This window comes from Mandrillus leucophaeus, unplaced genomic scaffold (assembly GCF_000951045.1).
Source record: "Mandrillus leucophaeus isolate KB7577 unplaced genomic scaffold, Mleu.le_1.0 Scaffold683, whole genome shotgun sequence".
NCBI classification, from domain to species: Eukaryota; Metazoa; Chordata; class Mammalia; order Primates; family Cercopithecidae; genus Mandrillus; species Mandrillus leucophaeus.
This window is the reverse complement of record NW_012107397.1, coordinates 2,066,356-2,086,363: the sequence shown is the minus strand read 5'-3', so window position 1 is coordinate 2,086,363 and position 20,008 is coordinate 2,066,356. Positions and strand designations below refer to the sequence as shown.

The following is a 20,008-nucleotide window of genomic DNA, read 5'->3' as shown; positions in this document are numbered from 1 at the left end:
TCAATCCCTAAGGGTAACATACTGTGTAATTCCATTTATATAACATTTTGAAATGACAGATTTATAGGAATGGAGAACAAACTAGTGATTTTGAGGAGCTGGGGGTGGGTGAGGGAAGTAGGTGTGGTTATAAAGGGCAGCATGAGCAATCCCTGTGCTGATGGAAATGTCCTGGATGTTGAGTGTATCAGTGTTAACATCCTGGTATTGTACTACAGTTTTGTGGGGTTTTTGTACTACAGTTTGGCAAGATGTCATCACTAGGGGTAAGTGACTAGGTAAAGGGTATAAACCAAGAATAAAATTCTAAGGTCCCCCAACCATCTGGATGGACCCTTCCTCTCAGCCAAAGGCATTCCAAAGTTAACCTGAAAAGCTAGTTCAGGCCATGATGGGAAGGGGGAGTTGGGCATGCCTCACTATACCCTCCTTCCTTTTGGAATTCAGGAAGAGCCAACTGGTATTAACATCAACACAGACCTTAAATATGATAAGAAACATTTATAATCTATTCTCTCTGAAGCCTGCTACTTGGAGGCTTCATCTGCATGATAAAACCCCAGTCTTCACAACCCCTTATGGTAAAGCAGACATTCCTTCCTACTGATAATAACTCTCTCAACCAACTGCTAATCAGAAAATGTTTAAATCTAACCTGTGACCTGGAAGCCTCTGCTTTGAGTTGTCTGGCCTTTCCAGATCAAACCAATGTAAATCTTACATGTATTGATCAATGTATTATGTCTCCCTAAAATGTATAAAAAGCAAGCTGTTCCCCAACCTCCTTGGGCACATATTGTCATGACATCCTAAGGCTGTGTCACAGGTGCACCCTTAATCGTGGCAAAATAAACTTTCCAAATTGATTGAGACCTATCTCAGATACTCGGGCTCACAGGGGTTAACTGGGCTTTCTCTATTATTTCTTAAAAGTGCATGTGAATCTACAATTATAGTCAATTTTTAAAAAGGCAATAGAACTAAATTTTAACTAGAAGAAATGACTACTCTGTTGGATCAATTCCTGCTTTAAGAAAATTTATCTTTCAAATAGTAACAAAATGTATGTGTATTTTGCCATACCAAAAAAACCCCCAAATCATTGCTGTATGAAATAAAAATATCCATTACAATTCTAAATTAGTGAATGCAGTAATTTAATTTTCAGAAAACAGAGTTTCCCTTCTGATGGCATAATGGGGGGTTACTACATGGTTTCTTCTTCAGCAAAGTTACTTATCCTCAGTGAACAGGAACATACAAATAATAGGAGGAGAGGATGGATTGCAGAGAATTAGCATATCAGCCCTCTCATTTCCTGATGCTTGTAAATTTGAGGAACCCCAGGTTTAACTCCACATCAGCAGAAGTGTGGGAAAGGACAGGCTCAGACAGGAACAGGCGCTGTTCGAGTACACTCTTATCAAGGACAGTGGTTCTCAAACTCAGAGGGCATCAGACTGCCAGGGGGAACCTGTTACCAGCCACAGTTCCCCAGACACATCTCCAGATACTGACTCTGTGGCTTAGGGGTGTGGCCCACAAATCTGCATTTTTATCAAGCACCCCAGTGAAACCAGACTTTCAGGAACACTGTTCTCAGGCATGCTGGGAGCTGGCCTGGATCTGAACCGCCCAAGCAGTGACTGCGGTCCTCAGCAGAACAACAGATTTTAATCATCTTTCCTTAAGGAAGATTAAAGGGATTCTTCTAGTTCAGAAGCTTATAAAGTAAATTACAAGATTAATTGCTAAGAACTGAGTTCACACCAAGTAATGGACTAGATGTGGATGCTTAACTGAGGAGGAGAGAAGAATATTGCTGGCCACCTGCTGTGAGGATGAACCCACTGCCAGGTGCTCCCCAGAGCTCTGGAAAATGACTGGATGTGTGAGGAGGGGGATTTTGAAGGAAGCTGGTCTTCCTGCACTGGTTAGGAGCAGTACGAGAGGTACATATTGTGACCTTGCTTTTTACTCTTTATGAGGACCAAGGTAGCTTGGGAAACAGCTTGTTCCATACAGACAAAACAAATTGCAAACAATAAACATTGCCCAGTCCTAGATACTTTCTCTAAGCTCTTAGTTTTGCCACTGTATTCGGCAAAAGGCTTCATATAAAATAGGAACTTGTCGGGGGAATGGAGAGATGATAGCTAGAGGGTACAAACTTTCAGTTATAAAATGAGTAAGTTCTGGAGACCTAACCTACAGCATGATGATGATAGTTAATGGTAATCTGTACTTGAAATTTGCCAAGAAAGTAGATCTAAAGTATTCTCACCACACACAGACACACACACACACACACACACACACACACACACACACAGAAAAAAGGTAACGACGTGAGGCGATGGATATAATTAGCTTGATTGTGGCGAACATTTCACAATGTATACATATATCAAAAAATCATGTTGTACATCTTAAATACTGTATATAGTACAATTTTTATTCTTCAGTTATACCTCAATAAAGCTGGAGGAAAAATAGGAACATTATTCCTGTCTGCTGTCACAGCCACTTTCTCAACTTGTACCATCTCTCAGATCTGTTTCTGATCCTCCTAGCTACTAACCAGCTTCATTTGTATTTTCTTTTTCACCCGTGTCTGCCCTTTTGCATTGGTTTCTTGGCTATGACTTTTGCTTTTCTCAGTAGTAATCCTGATGATTCACTTCAGCTGCTTTGCCCCTGGTCATGTCAAGTACATGCTCTTTTTAGCTTATTGTTTCTCCAGGAACGTCTATACCCAGTTTCATCTGGATGAAGATGCTTTGCTCACCAAAGTGCCCCATCAGCTGGCCACCCCCGAGTGCTGCGGATGGTGGCTGTAATACCATTGGTGAGGAACTTGGCTAAAAGTGGCCAGAGTAGTGTCTCTTTTCTTCTGCCTCTTCTTCTTTCAGCTGTCCAAGTTTGGTCTTATCTGCTTGGACATTCCATATTTGGCCTGTTTCACACTGGGTCATAGTCCCTGTTGACTCTTGTCTTATAGGACTAGTTAAGGAACGGCAAGTGGTATCTTCTCGCATGTCAATTCTAATTGATTGTTATTGGCAGCAGCGAGTGTGGGGTTAAGAGGAGTAGGATCTGACCTCAGTGTGCCATAATCAATTAGTCATGCTCCCTAGGGTGAAGATGTGGGCAGAGTTTTGCATTCTGAGAGGCTGACATTTTTGGACTGGACGGTTTCTTCTTTTCTTTAGGGCTGATGCATTCACTGCCAGTGCCTCACATGATCTCTTCGCATTCCTTTACTCAAACCCCAATCTTTTAGTAAAAAAACTATTTCTAGTGCATTAACATTTTCCATTCATAGTTGCTATAAAAATATCTGCAAAGCAGAAACTGCAGGAATTGTGTCTTTTCTCCAAAGAGAACATACTCTGCCAAGACCTTTGGCAGAATCCATTTGCAGCTGTAGTTTGGGAATTGTACAACTCTTCCTAGGTTCATATTGGAAAAAGAGTAGCTTCTGGGCTGAATGCTGTCAAGAAAACTGTCCCCAGTATTCAAAAGCTCTTTCCTTTATGGCTGTTTCTCATCTCTTACTATCAATTGTCCATAGTTACTGATCTCATAGGACAAAATGTTTCTGTCTTATAATTGAAATGTGAATACCCAAATCATGGAGGTTAGCACACCCGGTTACATTCTTATTCCCTACACAAAATCAGGGCATTTGACATCCAGGCATTCCTACCCATGTTCATTATTTCCTACAAAGTATCATCTTCACAAAGGAGCACTCACTCAACTTACCTTGTAGTGGAAGAGAAACAATCCACAGAACAGGCTGTACAAGTCTGCTGTGAGCAGAGAGAGGTTGACTGAAGTGGCGCTGGTTTTCTTTATGACGACTGGCATAAAGCTGTAGAGACCAAACATGCAGGCACTAAAGCCAACGTAGAGCAGTCCTGGGGGAAGAGTAAAGAGAAGGCAGCGTCAGGGCCTCCTCCAGGGCATCTTCAGCATCCACAGCAGGAAAGAAAGGGAAGAGGGCACACCACCTGTCACTCACACAAGGCAGTTTCTCTTTCCCCCTATTCACTGGTGCTTATTATTGGATAACACAGTACAAAAATAAAATAAGATCAAAAAATAAAAATTTAAGTGTGAAAAATGAACTAATCTGCCTCTTATTGCATTGCTGACATTTTACTTCTTCTGGGAAGGAGTGCCTCTTAGTGGCGATAGTCAGAACACAGAATCAAGGTTTTTGGATTCTCCCAATTGTGCTGTAATCAGCTTTTGCTATTCATCTATTTTTAAACATTTTTTTTAACTCTTAGTTTTTAATTTGAGTAATAGCAAGAAAACCGTTTGCTATCATGTATTGCCCACAATGATGAATAACTACGTTGTCTTTAAAGTTGAAGAGCTTGCATGTCAAAGAGACCCAGACTTAGAATACTGAATTGGAATCTTGACTGTGTGGCTTTGGGTGGATGAATTCATTGCTGGGAACACAGGATGATCTGTCAGTCTCTTCCAGATTCGTGAATTCTGTCCTGCCCTACCCACAACACACAGAGTCCTACCCTTCCATCACATATCCTGGCCTACTGTGAACTCTCACATGTGGGCTTTCATGACCTTAAAATACGATGTGGCCAATCTCTCATCCTCAAAATTTCTCTCTCTTTCTCTGTAATTAAGCCTAGACATGGGTACTCTATTTTGCAGGGTCCCAAGCAGGAGTTTACAGCTAAATCTGTACTTTCCCGAAATGTTGATACAATGCAAATGTAAAAAAAATAATAATACTCTTTTCTCTACCTTGAAAGAATAAGGCATAGGATAAGCATAAGTGCTACAATTCAGTGTCTGCCTGGGCATTACAACATAATAAAAACAAACTTTCCAAAGGAATCCTTGATTAAATGTGTCTGGTGTGGGCTGTGGGCAGATTTGCTTCCTCTGACTTATGGATTTTGGGGAGTGTGGTAGGTACTGAATATCTGGTCTTTCTGACTATGAAGACCAGGGATTCATCCAAAGATAAATTGGGTTTGCCCATAGGAAAAGTGCTTAAGGGCACAAAATCATCATTGCATATGAAAAGCCACATCAGATGTACAAGAAAATTATTCTGAACATAAGTAAGTAAACTCAGTACAACAGCCCCCTCTAGCGTGGTGGAAGTGCCCTCGGACGAAGGGGGACCAGCCACTTTCCTATTTAGGAAAGGTAAAAGTCCTATGCATAGATTCTATCGCAGTAATATTAGTTTGGTTTTTAATTCCAGAAGTTTGAATTCCCTAAAAATAGATAGTTTTCCTGGATGTGTTTTCATGCTACTTGTAGTTCATTTTCCTTTTAACCAAGCTACTAAAAATGCAATAAATGTTACATAACTTATGACTAATACATGAAAAGACATAAAAATTAATTTGGTACTCCTTAGAGAAATCTGTGACAAGATCTATCCTTAGATTAATCCACTAAAAATAATAAAACTTGATCAGAACACAGTCTAGGCAACAGAGCCTTGTTTCTTTTTTTTTTGTTTTGTTTTGTTTCTTGAAGGTGTCACTAGTTTAAATACCATGACTGGGTTAGAAAGTTCCAGAATAATACCCTTCCATCATTTTGCGTGGACTTTGACTTGTGGGCTCTGTTGGTAGATTCACTCATTAATTCAACTATTATTCTCTGAGTACTAACTATGCCCTGAGCACTCTGCTATGGGCTAGGAACAATGAAAAACAGGATAGACAGGAAGCTTAGAGTTGCTATTAATGCTATGCAGAAAGACAAGGGTTTCTTAAAGAGAATGGCAGGAGCTTGCTTTAGACAGGTTGGTGGGGTAGGGCTACTTTGTGGAGGTGGCATTTACCTCAAGTGCTGAAGGACCAAAAGGAGACTGCCATGAGAGGAGCCAAGGAAACCTGCACATGAAAAGTTCCTGAAAGGGACAGGGCCTCAAGTGTTCCAGATGCTGACCAAGGCCAGAATGGCTGAGCAGAATGAAGAGAACAGGCAGAGGAAGCTGGAAAATTGGGAAGGGAATGGATTATGCAGGGCTTTGCAGGTCTTGGAAAGGAATGTGTATCTTATTCTAGTTGTACAAGGAAGCCATTGAGGAGTTCGCAGCAGGTGACTAAAAGAATCTGATCTACATTTTCAAAAGATGATTTTGGCTACTCTGTGGAGAAGGGATTGGAAGGAGAAAAGCATGGGACCAGTTACAAAGACTAGTCAGAATGGCGGTGTCATAGTCCCGGCAAGAGAGGCTGGTAGCTTGCTTGGTTTTACTTGAAACGGCAGTAGAGAAGGGAAGTGTCTGGGTTTGTGAAGATTCAACAGGCCCTGGTGATAGCCTGATGTAGGTGGTGAGGGAAAGGATAGCATGAAGCATGCCCAGGGGTTCTGGCTGATTTAGAAACTGAGTGAACTGTGATGCCATATACTGAGATGGAGGGTGCTAAAAGAGGACCAGTTTTCAGGAGAAATAAAATGCTCCATTTTGAGTGTGTTGTTTTAGATGCTTATGCATTATCCAAAAGGATCTGTCCGGTAGGGAGCTGGATATATAATTGGAGGACTCAGAGAAGTGGTGAGATTTTACAAGCCCAGTTGGTGGGCAAAAGAGAGTAGGAAAATAAATACATGGAACTTTGCTAACCATCCTACCTTAGGATGCTTCCAGCTAAAATATTCTCAACCTATTTTTAAATACTGCAGAAATTAGAGGTAGCGGGATAGGAGTGGAATATATACACTATTGCAATTGACAACTAGGTCAACCAATGTTTTTGCGTGTGAATATACTGTTTCCTAAGCAAAGCATAGCCAGCCTAGTTAACACATGATTAAATTGAGAGTTGGAATGCAGCATCGCTACCCTTTCTTGACTGTTCTTAGATGGACATTAGATAGTTAATGGACATTAACAATGCTTCTGAAAGTCCACCTTTCTGTCCAGGTAGGGTTTTCAATTGATCAGCATGATCATACAAATGAACTGAATTGCTTTTTGACTGACAACTACAAAATGGCTGCAGTAACTACATTTATAACAGAGTATGTGTATAAACATTTCCTCTTGGAATGTTCTCTCTGTCACTAAGGATAGAATTTGGTCACTCTTGTGCTTATGCACTAACGTAATTTAAGCTACAGAGATGGGAAATACTATTATCAGCTAATATGGATTGTGCACTTACTATGTGTCATGCACTTTATGTACAGTAATTAATCTCCACAACAGTATAATGTTGATAACTATTGCTATCCTCTTTATATAGGTTAGGAAATAGGCTTATAGATTCAAGAAACCCAGTCCATACTGGGTTAAACAGAGGATATGTTATATGGAGTACAAGTTATAAAGGTGTTCAAATGGGTGCTAGGGAAACAGGGATGGTGAGACAACCTGAAGATTAGCAATAGCAGGGAGTTACTCACAACCCAAGAGCTAGGGAAATACAAGAGGAAGGCCACGTTACCCGGGGTCAGAAGTTAGGGAAGCCCAGCAGGGGTAGAATCACAGAGGAGACTCAGCCACATCTAGAGGAGATCTGACCCCAAACAGAGGGATACAGAGAGAAACACCGGTTTCTTTCTTTCTCCCACCTCCAATCTCCCTCGACTGCTTCCCATTGGCCAAAACTGACTGGAATTCAGTTGACAAGGGAGGCTGGGATGTGGATTTGCATAAGCAGAGCAGAGGAAAGGGTGAAAGATGGATCTGTGAGTAAACAGGCAAAAGACCAGCTTATAGAGGTTAAGTAACTTGCCCTTAGGTCACACAGGCAGCCTGACTTTAAATTCTGAGTACATAACACTCATCTATATTGTTTAATTATTATAAAGAGAAATAAAGTTTTGAAGGAACATCCTATTTGACTCTAATCAATATCTCAGTTAATATATTATACATATATATCTAGAGAGAGAGAGTTACTATATATATATAGTATGTGTCTGTATAGGCTACATATATTTGATCTCATCTTTTTCTTTGGGAAAAAGAAAAAAAAAGATGCTCTGATGAGCATCACCTCAACTCCCCAGGCCTCAGGTTCAACATGGGTAAAAAGAAAGGTATACTTTTTTTTTTTTTTTCAGACAGAGTCTTGCTCTGTTGTTCAGGCTGGAGTGCAGTTGTGCGATCCCGACTCACTGCAACCTCCACCTCCTGGGTTCAAGCGATCCTCAGCCTCCTGAGTAGCTGGGACTATAGGCATGCACCACCACACCAGCTAATTTTTGTATTTTTAGCAGAGACAGGGTTTCACCATGTTGGCCAGGCTGGTCTTGAACCCCCAGCTTTAAGTGATCCACCCACCTCAGCCTCTCAAAGTGCTGGGATTACAGGTGTGAGCCACTGCACCTAGCCAGGAAAGGTGTATTCTTAATTATCCTCTAGGTCTTTTCCTGCTCTGTAATCCCATAATTCCATATTCAGGGAGAGGCCAAATCTTTTGTTTTGGCCTCCAGGAAAAATACTAAAACCAAAACCAAGACAAGCATCAACCACAACATCAAAAGCGAAGAAGGTTCCTGCATACCACAAGCCTGTGCTCACTGACCTGCAACACACTTTTTCTTTTCTCTGACATTTGACTTTCACATCGATTACACTTGTTCACACATCCTTTAGCACAGTATGACCCACAATATGACAGTATGACCCATGGGATAAAGGGAATGTTTAAGTTGTTTATTAGACTTATGAATGTGACTCTAACATTCCCGCTCCCCAGGAGGGTATTCTAGCGTATGAGGTCATACGTTTGACTTGAATTTACTGATTAGATCATCACAACCAGTCTTTCTGTTCAGTAGAGTAAAACAATGGAATAAAAACAAACAACAATAACTATTATCCTCTTGCTTTTAATTGCTCTGTATTTTGCAATTGACCAGTGTTTTCGGAAAATAACAAAATCTGTTTTTAAAAGTGCTTTAAGGTAAGAAAATAGAAAACATGTATCCCAAAGGAAAAAAATAGAAAACATATTTATTATCCCAAGGAAACAAAAACAACAACCATCTTTCCACTTTGATAAAATGGCAACCACATGAGTTATCTAAGAGATTACACAAGGTTAGATTACTAATGTGGAGAGTGGGGAGGCAGAGAAAATCATTGACAGACGCTGAGAAATGAAGATCTCTTGGATTCTGTTCTCCTAAACAGAAGAATGTGAGCTTTCCACCAGGACATAGTCATCAGAGCTTGGCCTCTCAGGTGATTTCTCAAGGAGTGTGGGGTGGGTTTGAGAGGGTGCTGACCTTCCCTTGATGTCTCCCTGCCTCTCTGGCCCATGAATTGCAGTGGTTGCTATGCCATCTCTCAGTTCCACAGAAAGAAAGTGCAATGTCAAGCTTAAAGTCTCCTGCCATTGTCTCCACTGCTTCCCTTTTGTCTGTATTTTGTGAGATGAGAGAGGAAAGAATAGAACCATCTTTGTTGCTTGCCATTCATTCATTTGCTCACTTAGTAAACATTTATCCCCTGCATGCCATGTATCTAGAATTGAGTTAACAACAGAACCTTGCAGTAGGTCAGGGCGAGCTAATGAGGGCCAAGGAGGCCCTGGTGTAAACACATCCCAAATGCAACCCTGCAAATGCTTCAGAAAGAGGAAGATGAGTATTTGATTTCCCCTCTAGGTTATTTTTTGTTGATACATAATAATTGTACATATTTCTGAGGTACATGTGATATTTTGATACATGCATGCATTGTGTAATGATCAAGTCAGGGCAATTGGGATATCCATCACTTCAACCATTGATTAATTTTTTTGTGTGTGTTGGGAACATTCTAAATCTCTTCTAGCTATTTTGAAATACACAATAAATTATTGTTAACTATAGTCACCTTACTGTGCTATGGAGGCCATTTTGGCCTCATTTCCAATCAGAAATTAAATGGATGGCTCTGTAATGTGTTCCTTTTACACTGTCCTTCATCATCTTCAACTATAGGGGACTGACGTTTTAATGGCAATATGAGAGCTCAGAATAAAACTATCTTTTGATGACTCATTTAACTAACACTGAATTATAACAGAACCTCAGTGGATATGCACATGGCATCCACAAAGTTTGAGGACAAATTCTTTTTGATCATTACTATTATCATCAATATAAAATTAATTTATACTCATGGACCACTGCATGTGAAGTGCCACCAACAGGTAACATTTTGCTTTCTGGTGTTGTGGGTCACAAAGACAAATGCTTTCTGTAACCTGCATCTGGTTTCCTTTCCCGGTTGCCCTTGTCTTCTCTCTCCCCTTGCCCTGTTGATTTTCCTTTCATTATATCATTCTATAGCACAACTGGAGAGAAATTAAACGGCAGGACTCTGAGACACAGGGCTGGTCAGCCCTCGAAGTCACTAGAGAGAACCCCTAGGGAGAGTCAGGCACAATTCTGTGACTCACAGTGTGCCCTCAGAGGGAATGATGTCTGCAGTAAGTTGGCTTCATGTGCTTAGGGGATGGAGACAGGTAGGTAAAGTGACGCACAGGAGTTTATGTTTTTATTGTGTTTCCTTATGGACACAGAATTTGGCTAAAGCTGTATCAAAAGTCATAGAAGGGAGAGATGGCTTAAGCAGCCAGCTTCAGTGTGGGGAAGAGTCTGTAGCGCCCTCCCTTGCCACTTGCATTCACTCTGCACACATTTTCCATGCAATTCCATAAGCCACATTACGTTCTGTGCTCACTGTGGAGACACGTTCTGAGGGTATTAAATGTCAGTCCCTTTTTTAGGGCTTGCTGAGATTGATCATTAGAGCATCTCCCAGTATCTTAAATCCTTGTCCTAAATTTCTTTGAGGAAAGTGGTTTTAGAAACAGGTGGAACCTGAGAAGTCCTGGATGACTTAACTAGCTCAAAGCACGTCTGGTATTTTCTAAGTCCATTTGGAGATCAATTAACCATCTCTTTTGTGCAAACTGCTCCCTTCTGAAAGGTTTTATGGGCTCAGAATGCCCATTACATTGTTTCCTTTCATGGTTTTTTGTTAAATTCAGTTTTTTTCCCTTTACTAAAGTAGCACTTTTTAACGGTCACATCAGTTTGGTGTTTCTTGGCTAAAGCAAATTGCTGTCATTTATGTGCTACCACTGCCTCAGGCCAGTTTTTTCTTTCTTTTTTTTTTTTTCTGTTGGTCTTTAACCTAATAACACACTTCTGTGTCTCCCCTAATGGCATCTTGGCGATGATAATGGGCAGAAGCTCAATTAGGAAACACTATGAATCATACAATTTAGTCTCTCAGAATGTGCAGGATTTCCTGAAATGATGAAGGGATTTCATTTTCCCTTGTCCCCTACCATTCTAAATCCTTTCCTTGTTTGTGCTCCACCTGACCCACATCATTCTTCAAACACATTTCTCAGGTTATAAAAAGAGCATCTTAGGTGAGCCAACTCCTTACCTATTTGCCAATCCCAGGGCACCTTTAACAGCTCCTTATGCTCCATTATAGCTCTGCAAATTCAAAGAAAATGAACCCGATGAGCAAGATTAGAACGCACTCTACTTTCGTTCGTTCGTTCTTTTTTTTTTTTTTTCCACTTATCAGATTTATACAAATAATGAAGCAACCAGATGAATTTCAGAAAGAATTTTGGGTCACGCAGAAGCAAGTCTAATTAGGCAGCCTGCGGTTTTTCCCTGAAGAACCTGGTCCGTGTGTGAGGGTGTGCCACAGGGCCCTGGGGAGCTCAACCCTTCCTGCCCTTCTCATCCAAACAGTCTGCCTGCAGCCTTTGTTTCTGCTTGACAGATGCTTTTTGAAAAGCAAACCGTGAGGTTCAGAAAATGTCTGTGCTTGCAGGTTTAATCAATTTCTGATTGAGCGTTTTCTAGGGCAATGATTCTCAAAGTTAAATGTACATGACAGCCATCTGGAGAGTGTGTTAAAATACAGTTTCCTGGTCCCAACCCTAGCAATTGATTCAGAGATTCGGTGAGATCCATGGATGTGCATTTCTGGCAAATTCTCATGTGATACCAGTGCTGCTGGTCAGAGGACGATATTTTGAGAACGACTGATCTAGAAGAGAATGGGGAGGTGGCATTTTGCATCACTCCACCAGCATTACTTTGATTCCAGTGAGCCCTCAATATATCCCACTTGCCAAGGACACCCTAATGCCACTTCCATTATTTTGGCGGCAGTGTCCCCCAAAGGGAACACTCAACTCTAAGAGACTATAACTGAAGTAAATGAGCACTAGATCTCTGAACATATTTTTTGGACTCAAGAATAATAACCCACAAAAGAAGTCATCTATCTACAAAATGTTGGCTATGAATAGTTGAACTAGGTAATTCCTTTTCCTCTCACAAAGCTGACACACCAAATTTAGGGGCTTTAAAATGCCATCACTTTCAAAAATGAACCCCAAATAAATCCTTCTCAGACTGTGCCTTGTTTGCTGTGAAGTTTTTCACGAGTATCTCAAGACAACAAAATTTGGAGGATTGTTGAAACAGTCTATTTGTAAAACCTGTTTAAGGTGATGCCAAACTATCTTCCATAAATAATTTCAGACACTGAAGCCATGCAATTAGAAAGTGCTTGCTTTGTAGAAAGAGACTGGTAAAATCAGAATTACCTGTTTGTAGAAAGGGATTCAGTAAAATTTGACTGGAGGGTATACTATCATTCTTTATATCTTTCATGAAGCTAAAATATTGGTCTTTACCAGTGGAAAATTCTTTGATTGAAACTTATTCTCATAAAAAATTCTGAGGCAATGGTCAGTGATGACTTACATGTTTCAGTCATAGAATTATTGCAAAACTGGTGCTTTTGACTTTGTGGTGCTTAGTGAATGTCTGTATTATATCTTCACCTTTTTAAGGAAAACAGAAATGCTAAATTCTAAGAGATAAATTTGAAATATGGTCCACCCTTGCAAATCCATGGGCAGTAAAATCACACATTTATAAAAGGATAATTTTAAACTATAGGTTTTCCACTGGTGGTTGTCACTAGTAGACAGAATGTTCCTTTCTGCAAATGCATTGAATTGGGGCATTTATGCTTAGTTTTTGTACTTCTCTAAGCAATAACCCACTCATTGGTTTCAGAGAATCAATCCTAACACTTCTAATGCTTTCTAGCAAACTATCTTCAACGTTTTATAAAACATTAAGTGTTTTATAAAAATTTATATTAAACTTGTTTAATTTGGAGGAAATTTACTAATAAAGATATTGAGTTGGCAGATTTCATCAGTCCTTTGCACAGGAAGCTGGCGTCTGGATTCCAGCATTGATTTTTACATCCCAAGAACAAAAATTGTAAGAATAAGTCTTGACAGTCCCTCTACTATCTATATTTCTTGTTATTTTTACTCACAATTGAATTCCACTGAAAAATGCTCCAAAGAGACCAATCATTCCCAGGAATTCCACTCGGCTCAGGGTTCGGATGATGTATTCTTCCCAGACGTTAGAGATACCATAGAGTGTGGCTCCTCCTAAGACCAGAAGGTCCCCTACCAGCTTATTTTCCCCTAGGAACCAACCAAACAAACAAACAGAGGGAGCATCATTAAAACTTTCTTAACAAGAATCTGGCATCAGCAAATTGAGCTTCCCTTGCCTATTCTATTTTGACATTTTTATAGAAGTTTGCTTATCTGTGCTCTAGACATGTTCTGATATAAAAAGGTTGCCTATGTTGACACAATTAGAAGTCTTCTCTAACTAAGAAAGAGATCAGTCTCCTCCAGATCACACCCTGTCTACAAAGCCCACTATCTTCTGTCCAGGTATCAGATTTTCACTTATCAGATTTATACAAACATGAAGTGGCACAATCTCGGCTCAGTGCAACCTCTACCTCCCAGGTTCTAAGGGATTCTCCTGCCTCAGCCTCCCGAGTAGCTGAGATTACAGGCACCCACCACCACACCCAGCTAATGTCTATGAATATATGCTAATACATGCACAAGTTATGTTGGTTTCAGGACATTTTCCAGCAGTTTAGTGAACATGGTGTAGAACAAACAGAAGCAGCATAAATTTCCACCCTCTGCTATTCAGGGAGGGAAGCTATAACAGAAGCCGTCAAGACTCCATTTTGACCGTGGGCAAAAGGTGTAACTGTTAGAAAATGAGAGTGAAAGGATTTATGGGTTGAAATTTTCAACTCCCCTGAGGTAAGTAACATAAGAGTGTAAATATATGAAATTCACTATCACATTAACATTTTTTCATTAAAAATTCTTTTTGTGTTAAACTCAATTTTGGGCTGGGCGTGGTGGCACACGCCTGTAATCCTAGCATTTTGGGAGGCCGAGGCAGGTGGATCACCTGAGGTCAGGAGTTTTGAGACCAGCCTGGCCAACATGGCAAAACCTTGTCTCTACTAAAACTACAAAAATTAGCCAGATGTGGTGGTGGGTGCCTGTAATCCCAGCTACTTGGGAGGCTGAGGCAGAAGAATCCCTTAGAACAAGGGAGGTGGAGGTTGCAGTGAGCCAAGATTGTGCCACTTCACTCCAGCCTGGGGGAAAGAGTGAAATTCTGTCTCAAAGAAATAAATAAATAAAAATAAACTCAATTTTGGTTGATTTAAAACAAAATAAATGCTTTACCCAGGTATTTCCTAGAGTTGGGCAAACTTCCCACTCCAGGAAGTATGGAGCCAGGGAAGGAGGAGAGTAGAAATAAGCAGCTAGAATGACCTCCCTGGTGGGCTCTGTACCCAAGTGGTCTCTGGCTCTGTCCTGCATAAGTCAGCAGTGCAGGAGCTCAGCTTACCTGCAGCTCTGGGGCAGTGGAAGCTGAGGTTGGAAAGGGTGCTTACTCCAGCGTGATTCTAAGGAAAGGACTCACGATAGCTTAGCCCTGGATTTCCTGATGAGCCTGGGTTCTCACTGTTCAGTGGGGAGCACTGAGCATTCTTTAGATAGTGGCTTCACATAAGAAAATCTGGGCAGGGCTTGCGGAAAGACTTTGGCACGTGGTCGCCTTGGAAGATTCTATCTCTAAATGGTGCCACGTTTTCTAAGGGAACTTCCTTTTCCTGTCAAGGATTGGAGAGACAAGGGAAAAGACTCCGAAGGTAGCATTGTGCTGGAGTCATCCTCATGGGAATGGAGCTGAGAATGGGATTTTGTGAGAGCTGGAAGTTCTCTTTGGGTTCATGGGGAGTTAGGCATCACTGCCCAGGAGATGAGCCGAGAACTTGAGGAGGCCCTAATGAGAAACCAGACTTGGTGAGAGGTCCCTGGGCAGATCTTTTAGGAAAATTAAGGTTGCTGTGACAGAATGTAAAATCTTTGGCAACCTGATTAATCTTTTTTATGTGTCAACTATAAAATAATGACAAACTTTTAATTTTAAGTAGTTCATCTGAAGAATGACCCATAAAATAGAACGTATCTATAACTAAAATTGTAAAGTTATAATGAACATGATCCAGTGTCTTTTCACTCAGAAGACATTTTAGAGCCTTGTGATGACATGGGGTCATTATTATGAATATCAATTACTGTTGTACTAGTGAAGTGTGGAAGTGCTGCATAATATAATTCTTGGTTAATATAATTAATTTTATAGAATGAATTGAAGAAAGCTAAATCATAATGACATATTTTAATAGAAATTAGGGAAGCATCAATCTACCTTTTAAAAGTCCTAAAAAGAGGACACACTATTTCAGTGAATAGTCTCACCAATATTTTTCAAACGCCACACGGTTATGGCCTCTTCTGTTAACTAGCCTTTGACTGTAAGAAATATACTCATCGGTACTTTGAGTTTTCACCAATTCAGTAATAATTATTGATCATCACAACACAATTTTGTGTAACCACAAGTTCACAAGTATTTTCTAAGTTATCACTAACAAAAAGATTAAATATTATTTATTATAATTTGCTGATAATTATATTTGTCAGTTTTTAAGTCATTTGAAAGTAGTACATATACATATAACATACATTAAAATTTAGTTAAACATAATGAACCAGAACATAATTTTATCCAATTATATTATATAATGAAGTGTTTGATATCATAAAAAGTATAGGTACTAAGACTAATATTTTGTGTCTAAAATTTGTATATAGTTAACTGGAAATTATAACATATTACATTAATAATATATAAAATATTAATATAGTTTATGTACTGTTAATGCAGTAGATACCTGACATGGTGATAGCAATTTTTGCACAATGTTCATGGGCAAAGTTATGCTAGAACATCTGTCATTTATGTGTGTATAAAACCACAATAGGTGATAATGATTTATAAATTTTGGGTAAATGGACACATTTAAAATTATGAAATGTCTGCCCAAACCGATAGTTCTCTCCCTCCTCTAAATTTCACAGCAATGGTATCTGTCTATGGCACCCACCATATTCCACTCCTTGTCTGTTACTTGTTAACTTGTGTATCTCATCTTCCCGCAGCCAACTGTTCTCTTACAAATCATGGTTGAAGGGCAGGGACTATGGCTCACTCAGCTGTATATTCTGTGTGGTCTCTAGCATGGACCCTGGAGCATTATACATGCTCAATAAAAAGCTAAATGAATTGAGTTGACTGAACATGTCTTAATACATCCTATGATAAATGTTTTCAGTGAGAACAGCTTTCAATTTATTGGTAGAGTTGGGTCTGATCACATCTCTATCACTTACTAGCTGTGTAATACTGGGCAAACTACAGAGTCTTTCTGAACTTCAGTTTCCTTATCTTAAAATTAGGTTACTGTGAGAATAAAATAAAACATGACATGTAAAATGCTTAGCATTGTATCTGACACTTAGTAAATGTTCACTAAATGGTAGTTTAAAAAAGTGAATACATTATTTCCTGAACCACCTGTCTCTTTGGGTTGAGCATTTCTCATTTTGGATTGCTCCTTGATTCTAATCAACCTAGTTATAATTGTTTTGCAAAAACTGGCTTTCCTTACTAGATTTTTGTTTAAGTACTAGAAACATCATGTTTGGAGACATGTTTGTGTATGCATGGTGGTGGGAGGAAAAAGGAAGGCTATTTGAAATCATGACTTACCACTAGGACAAGAAATAAATGGTGAGTTATACTATTCTAGAGTGTTGAAAGACTGTTAGTGCAGTTCTGGAAAATGTATCCATCCCATTGAATACATCTGCCTCTCAAATAGGGAGAACCAACTATCTCATTTTCCTGGGACTCTGTTGGTTTTAGCACTAAAAGTTCCACATCTGGGGAACTTCTCCATTCTGGGCAATCTAGGGCAGTCACTTACATTAATTTACTATGATAAAACGTCTTTACATTTGTTATAGAAGTCACAATTATGGAAAAAGAAGGACTAAGTGTTATAGCAGAAAGAATAATGGCTAAATTTCACATCTGGGCCACGTAATTTGGAGATGGTGTGTCCTTAAACATATTGCTTATCTTCTCTGAGGCTTGATTTCTTCAGCTGCAAGAATGACAATAAAAATTCTTTGCATAGTTAGGAGGATTAAATGAAATAATCTGTATTAAAGTACCTGGTACCTGTGGGCACTCAATAAAAAATGTCATTTTTACTTGATTTTGTTTGATTACCTGGCTCCTTGAAAATATTTTCTTTTCCTTGAAATAAATATAAAGTTAAGTGTAATAAAAAATTATTGTTGGCATCTAATATCTTTGATAAATGAACTAAAAGATGCAATAAATGTATTGTGTTAGAAAGAGGATATTTTGAAGGGCAAGAAGGATATTTCATAACAAGGAGTTATTTTGATTAGGTTTTATCTTAATCTTATTACCTTCTAACCTTGCCTTTTATATCCATTAAGTTTTCCCAGGCAAGTAGAGAACCTTGTGCTGAATCTTTTCAACTTTACTAAGTCATTTTTACACACTCCAACACATCTATAATATATATAATATTCTCAGAAGCCACTTCCATTGCCTGTTAATTGCCCCACACATCAGTAAATGCAGAGATGATCTTTCAGAGGAGGCCTATACTGCTGACATGGAGCCAAGGTGACAAAGAGAATACACGTATTAAGACCACTGATTTTTTACCAGTAAGCTTGGAAAAGACATTTCCTTCAGGTGAGCTCAAAGGGCGTCCTATAGTGGGTGATCAGTTGTACATGTGACACACATAGAATGAGAACATAAGTGCTGTTTGCATCCTTCCCACCACATACACCACTCTACAGTCTCTAAGGCAGAGTCTTCCGGGCTGGGGACTAGGGTGCTTTCTTTCCACCTCTGTCTAGAGTGGGAAAACTTGCTGGTCAAGTTTCAACAAAAGCCCTATTCCTGGCACATCATTCTGTGCCCTGAAACATATTTTGTACATGAAGTACTTAATGCCATCTAAGAAGTTTCCTTCAGCCAGACTTAAATCAAAACAAGTAATTCCTGGATAGCTAATGAAGAAACATGCTGACAAAGTAGAATTAAAGCAATTGCTTTAATTATAAGGTCAAAGAAACTTTGAAAGGCCAACATCAACGTGCTTGGAGACAGAATTGTCAAAATTCCAATGAAGATGAAACATAGATTAAGCATTATAAAAAGGAAGAAGTTAGACAGTATCTTTTCCTGTGCAAAACTGTTGATACAGTGATGATAATTTTATTATTATTATTCTGATTTTTTTTGAGATAGAGTCTTGGTCTGTTGCCCAGGCTAGAATGCAGTGGTGCAATCATAGCCCACTATAACCTTAAACTCCTGGGCTCAAGCGATCCTCCCGCCTCAGCCTCCCAAGTGGCAGGACTATAGGTGCACACCACCATGCTGGCTAATTTTTTCTGTAGAGATGAGGTCTCACTATGTTGCTCAGGCTGATCTCGAACTCCTGGCCTCAAGTGACCCTCCTGCCTTGGCCTCTTGAGTAGCTAGGATTTCTGAATGTGCTTGGCCTGGTGATGACATTTTATATGGAGTTGGATGCCTGACTTATGTTCTGGTGATTACCTGCAGTATTTTAGAAAAGTTTTGTGATCCTGGCTGATTAATGCAATTGAACCAACTCTGCCATAGAGGTGAAAAAAAGGAATATTTTTGATAATGATATATAACAATTTTAGGATTCTACTGACTTCAAAACCAGTGGGGTTTTTTTTTCTTTAAAAAAATATGTTCTCTGTGATAGCTTAAATTGCTGCCTACTTTAATATTTTTATAGAGGCAGAGCATGTCCAATCATAATTTTATAAAATGAGTCCTTGGATCCTATATCTGGGCTGGTCTTAAAACATCACTCTATGTACTTGGGCACCATTTCAATACCACGGAAAGTGCTCCACACTGATAAAGATTAATTCTGTTAACACTGATGCTTTGTATATCACCAAAGCAATGATGCTGTGGGCCTTAAACAGATACACATGCAGAAACCAAATTCCACTCCAGTATGTTTTAGCCACATCTACGTTGTTTTTTAAAAATGACACTTTGGAAAGACTCTCAAACGGACTTACTTTCTTTTTCTTAAGTAGTTTTGCTTCTTTTCTAGCACTTCATTTAAAATCAAAACAACATTTTTTACAGGACTAATGAATACAATCTAGTGAAATCAATTCAAATTAGCTTAACATTCTAGGCTTAAATGTTCATCTTTATAGTTGACTATCGAATGCAAGATGATGGCCAAGATGAATGGCTGGGGTTCATGAAGGTAGAGTTTTTATAACTAAGTGTACTTGTTTCTGCTTAGCCTGTGCTTACACAGTGTGTGGAAAGCTGAGAAAGTGTAATTAAATTATGACTTTAGGCTGGCTCTGGTGGCTTATGCCTGTAGCCTTGGCACTTTGGGAGGCCGAGGCTGGTGGAGCACTTGAGGTCAAGAGTTCAAGACCAGCCTGGCCAATGTGGCGAAACCCTGTCTCTACTAAAAATACAAAAATTAGCTGGGCGTGGTGGCAGGTGCCTGTAATCCCAGCTACTTGGGAGGCTGAGGCAGGGGAATCACTTGAACCTGGGAGACGGAGGTTGCAGTGAGCTGAAATTATGCCACTGCACTCCAGTCTGGGCGACAGAGCAGGACTCTGTCTCA

At 39.6% G+C, this 20,008-nt stretch overlaps 1 protein-coding gene across 1 annotated transcript in view; it reads right to left on the bottom strand.

Annotated features, from left to right (window-relative positions):
• The window catches only part of SLC35F1 (solute carrier family 35, member F1), a 387,174-nt gene that overhangs the window by 24,678 nt on the left and 342,488 nt on the right, over window positions 1-20,008 (bottom strand). The window contains exons 5-7 of the mRNA XM_012002353.1: window positions 13,346-13,502; window positions 11,411-11,463; window positions 3,769-3,923 (exon numbers count right to left, since the gene is read on the bottom strand). Coding sequence (XP_011857743.1) covers window positions 3,769-3,923; window positions 11,411-11,463; window positions 13,346-13,502 — 365 coding nt within the window. The remainder of the gene's footprint in view (window positions 1-3,768; window positions 3,924-11,410; window positions 11,464-13,345; window positions 13,503-20,008) is intronic.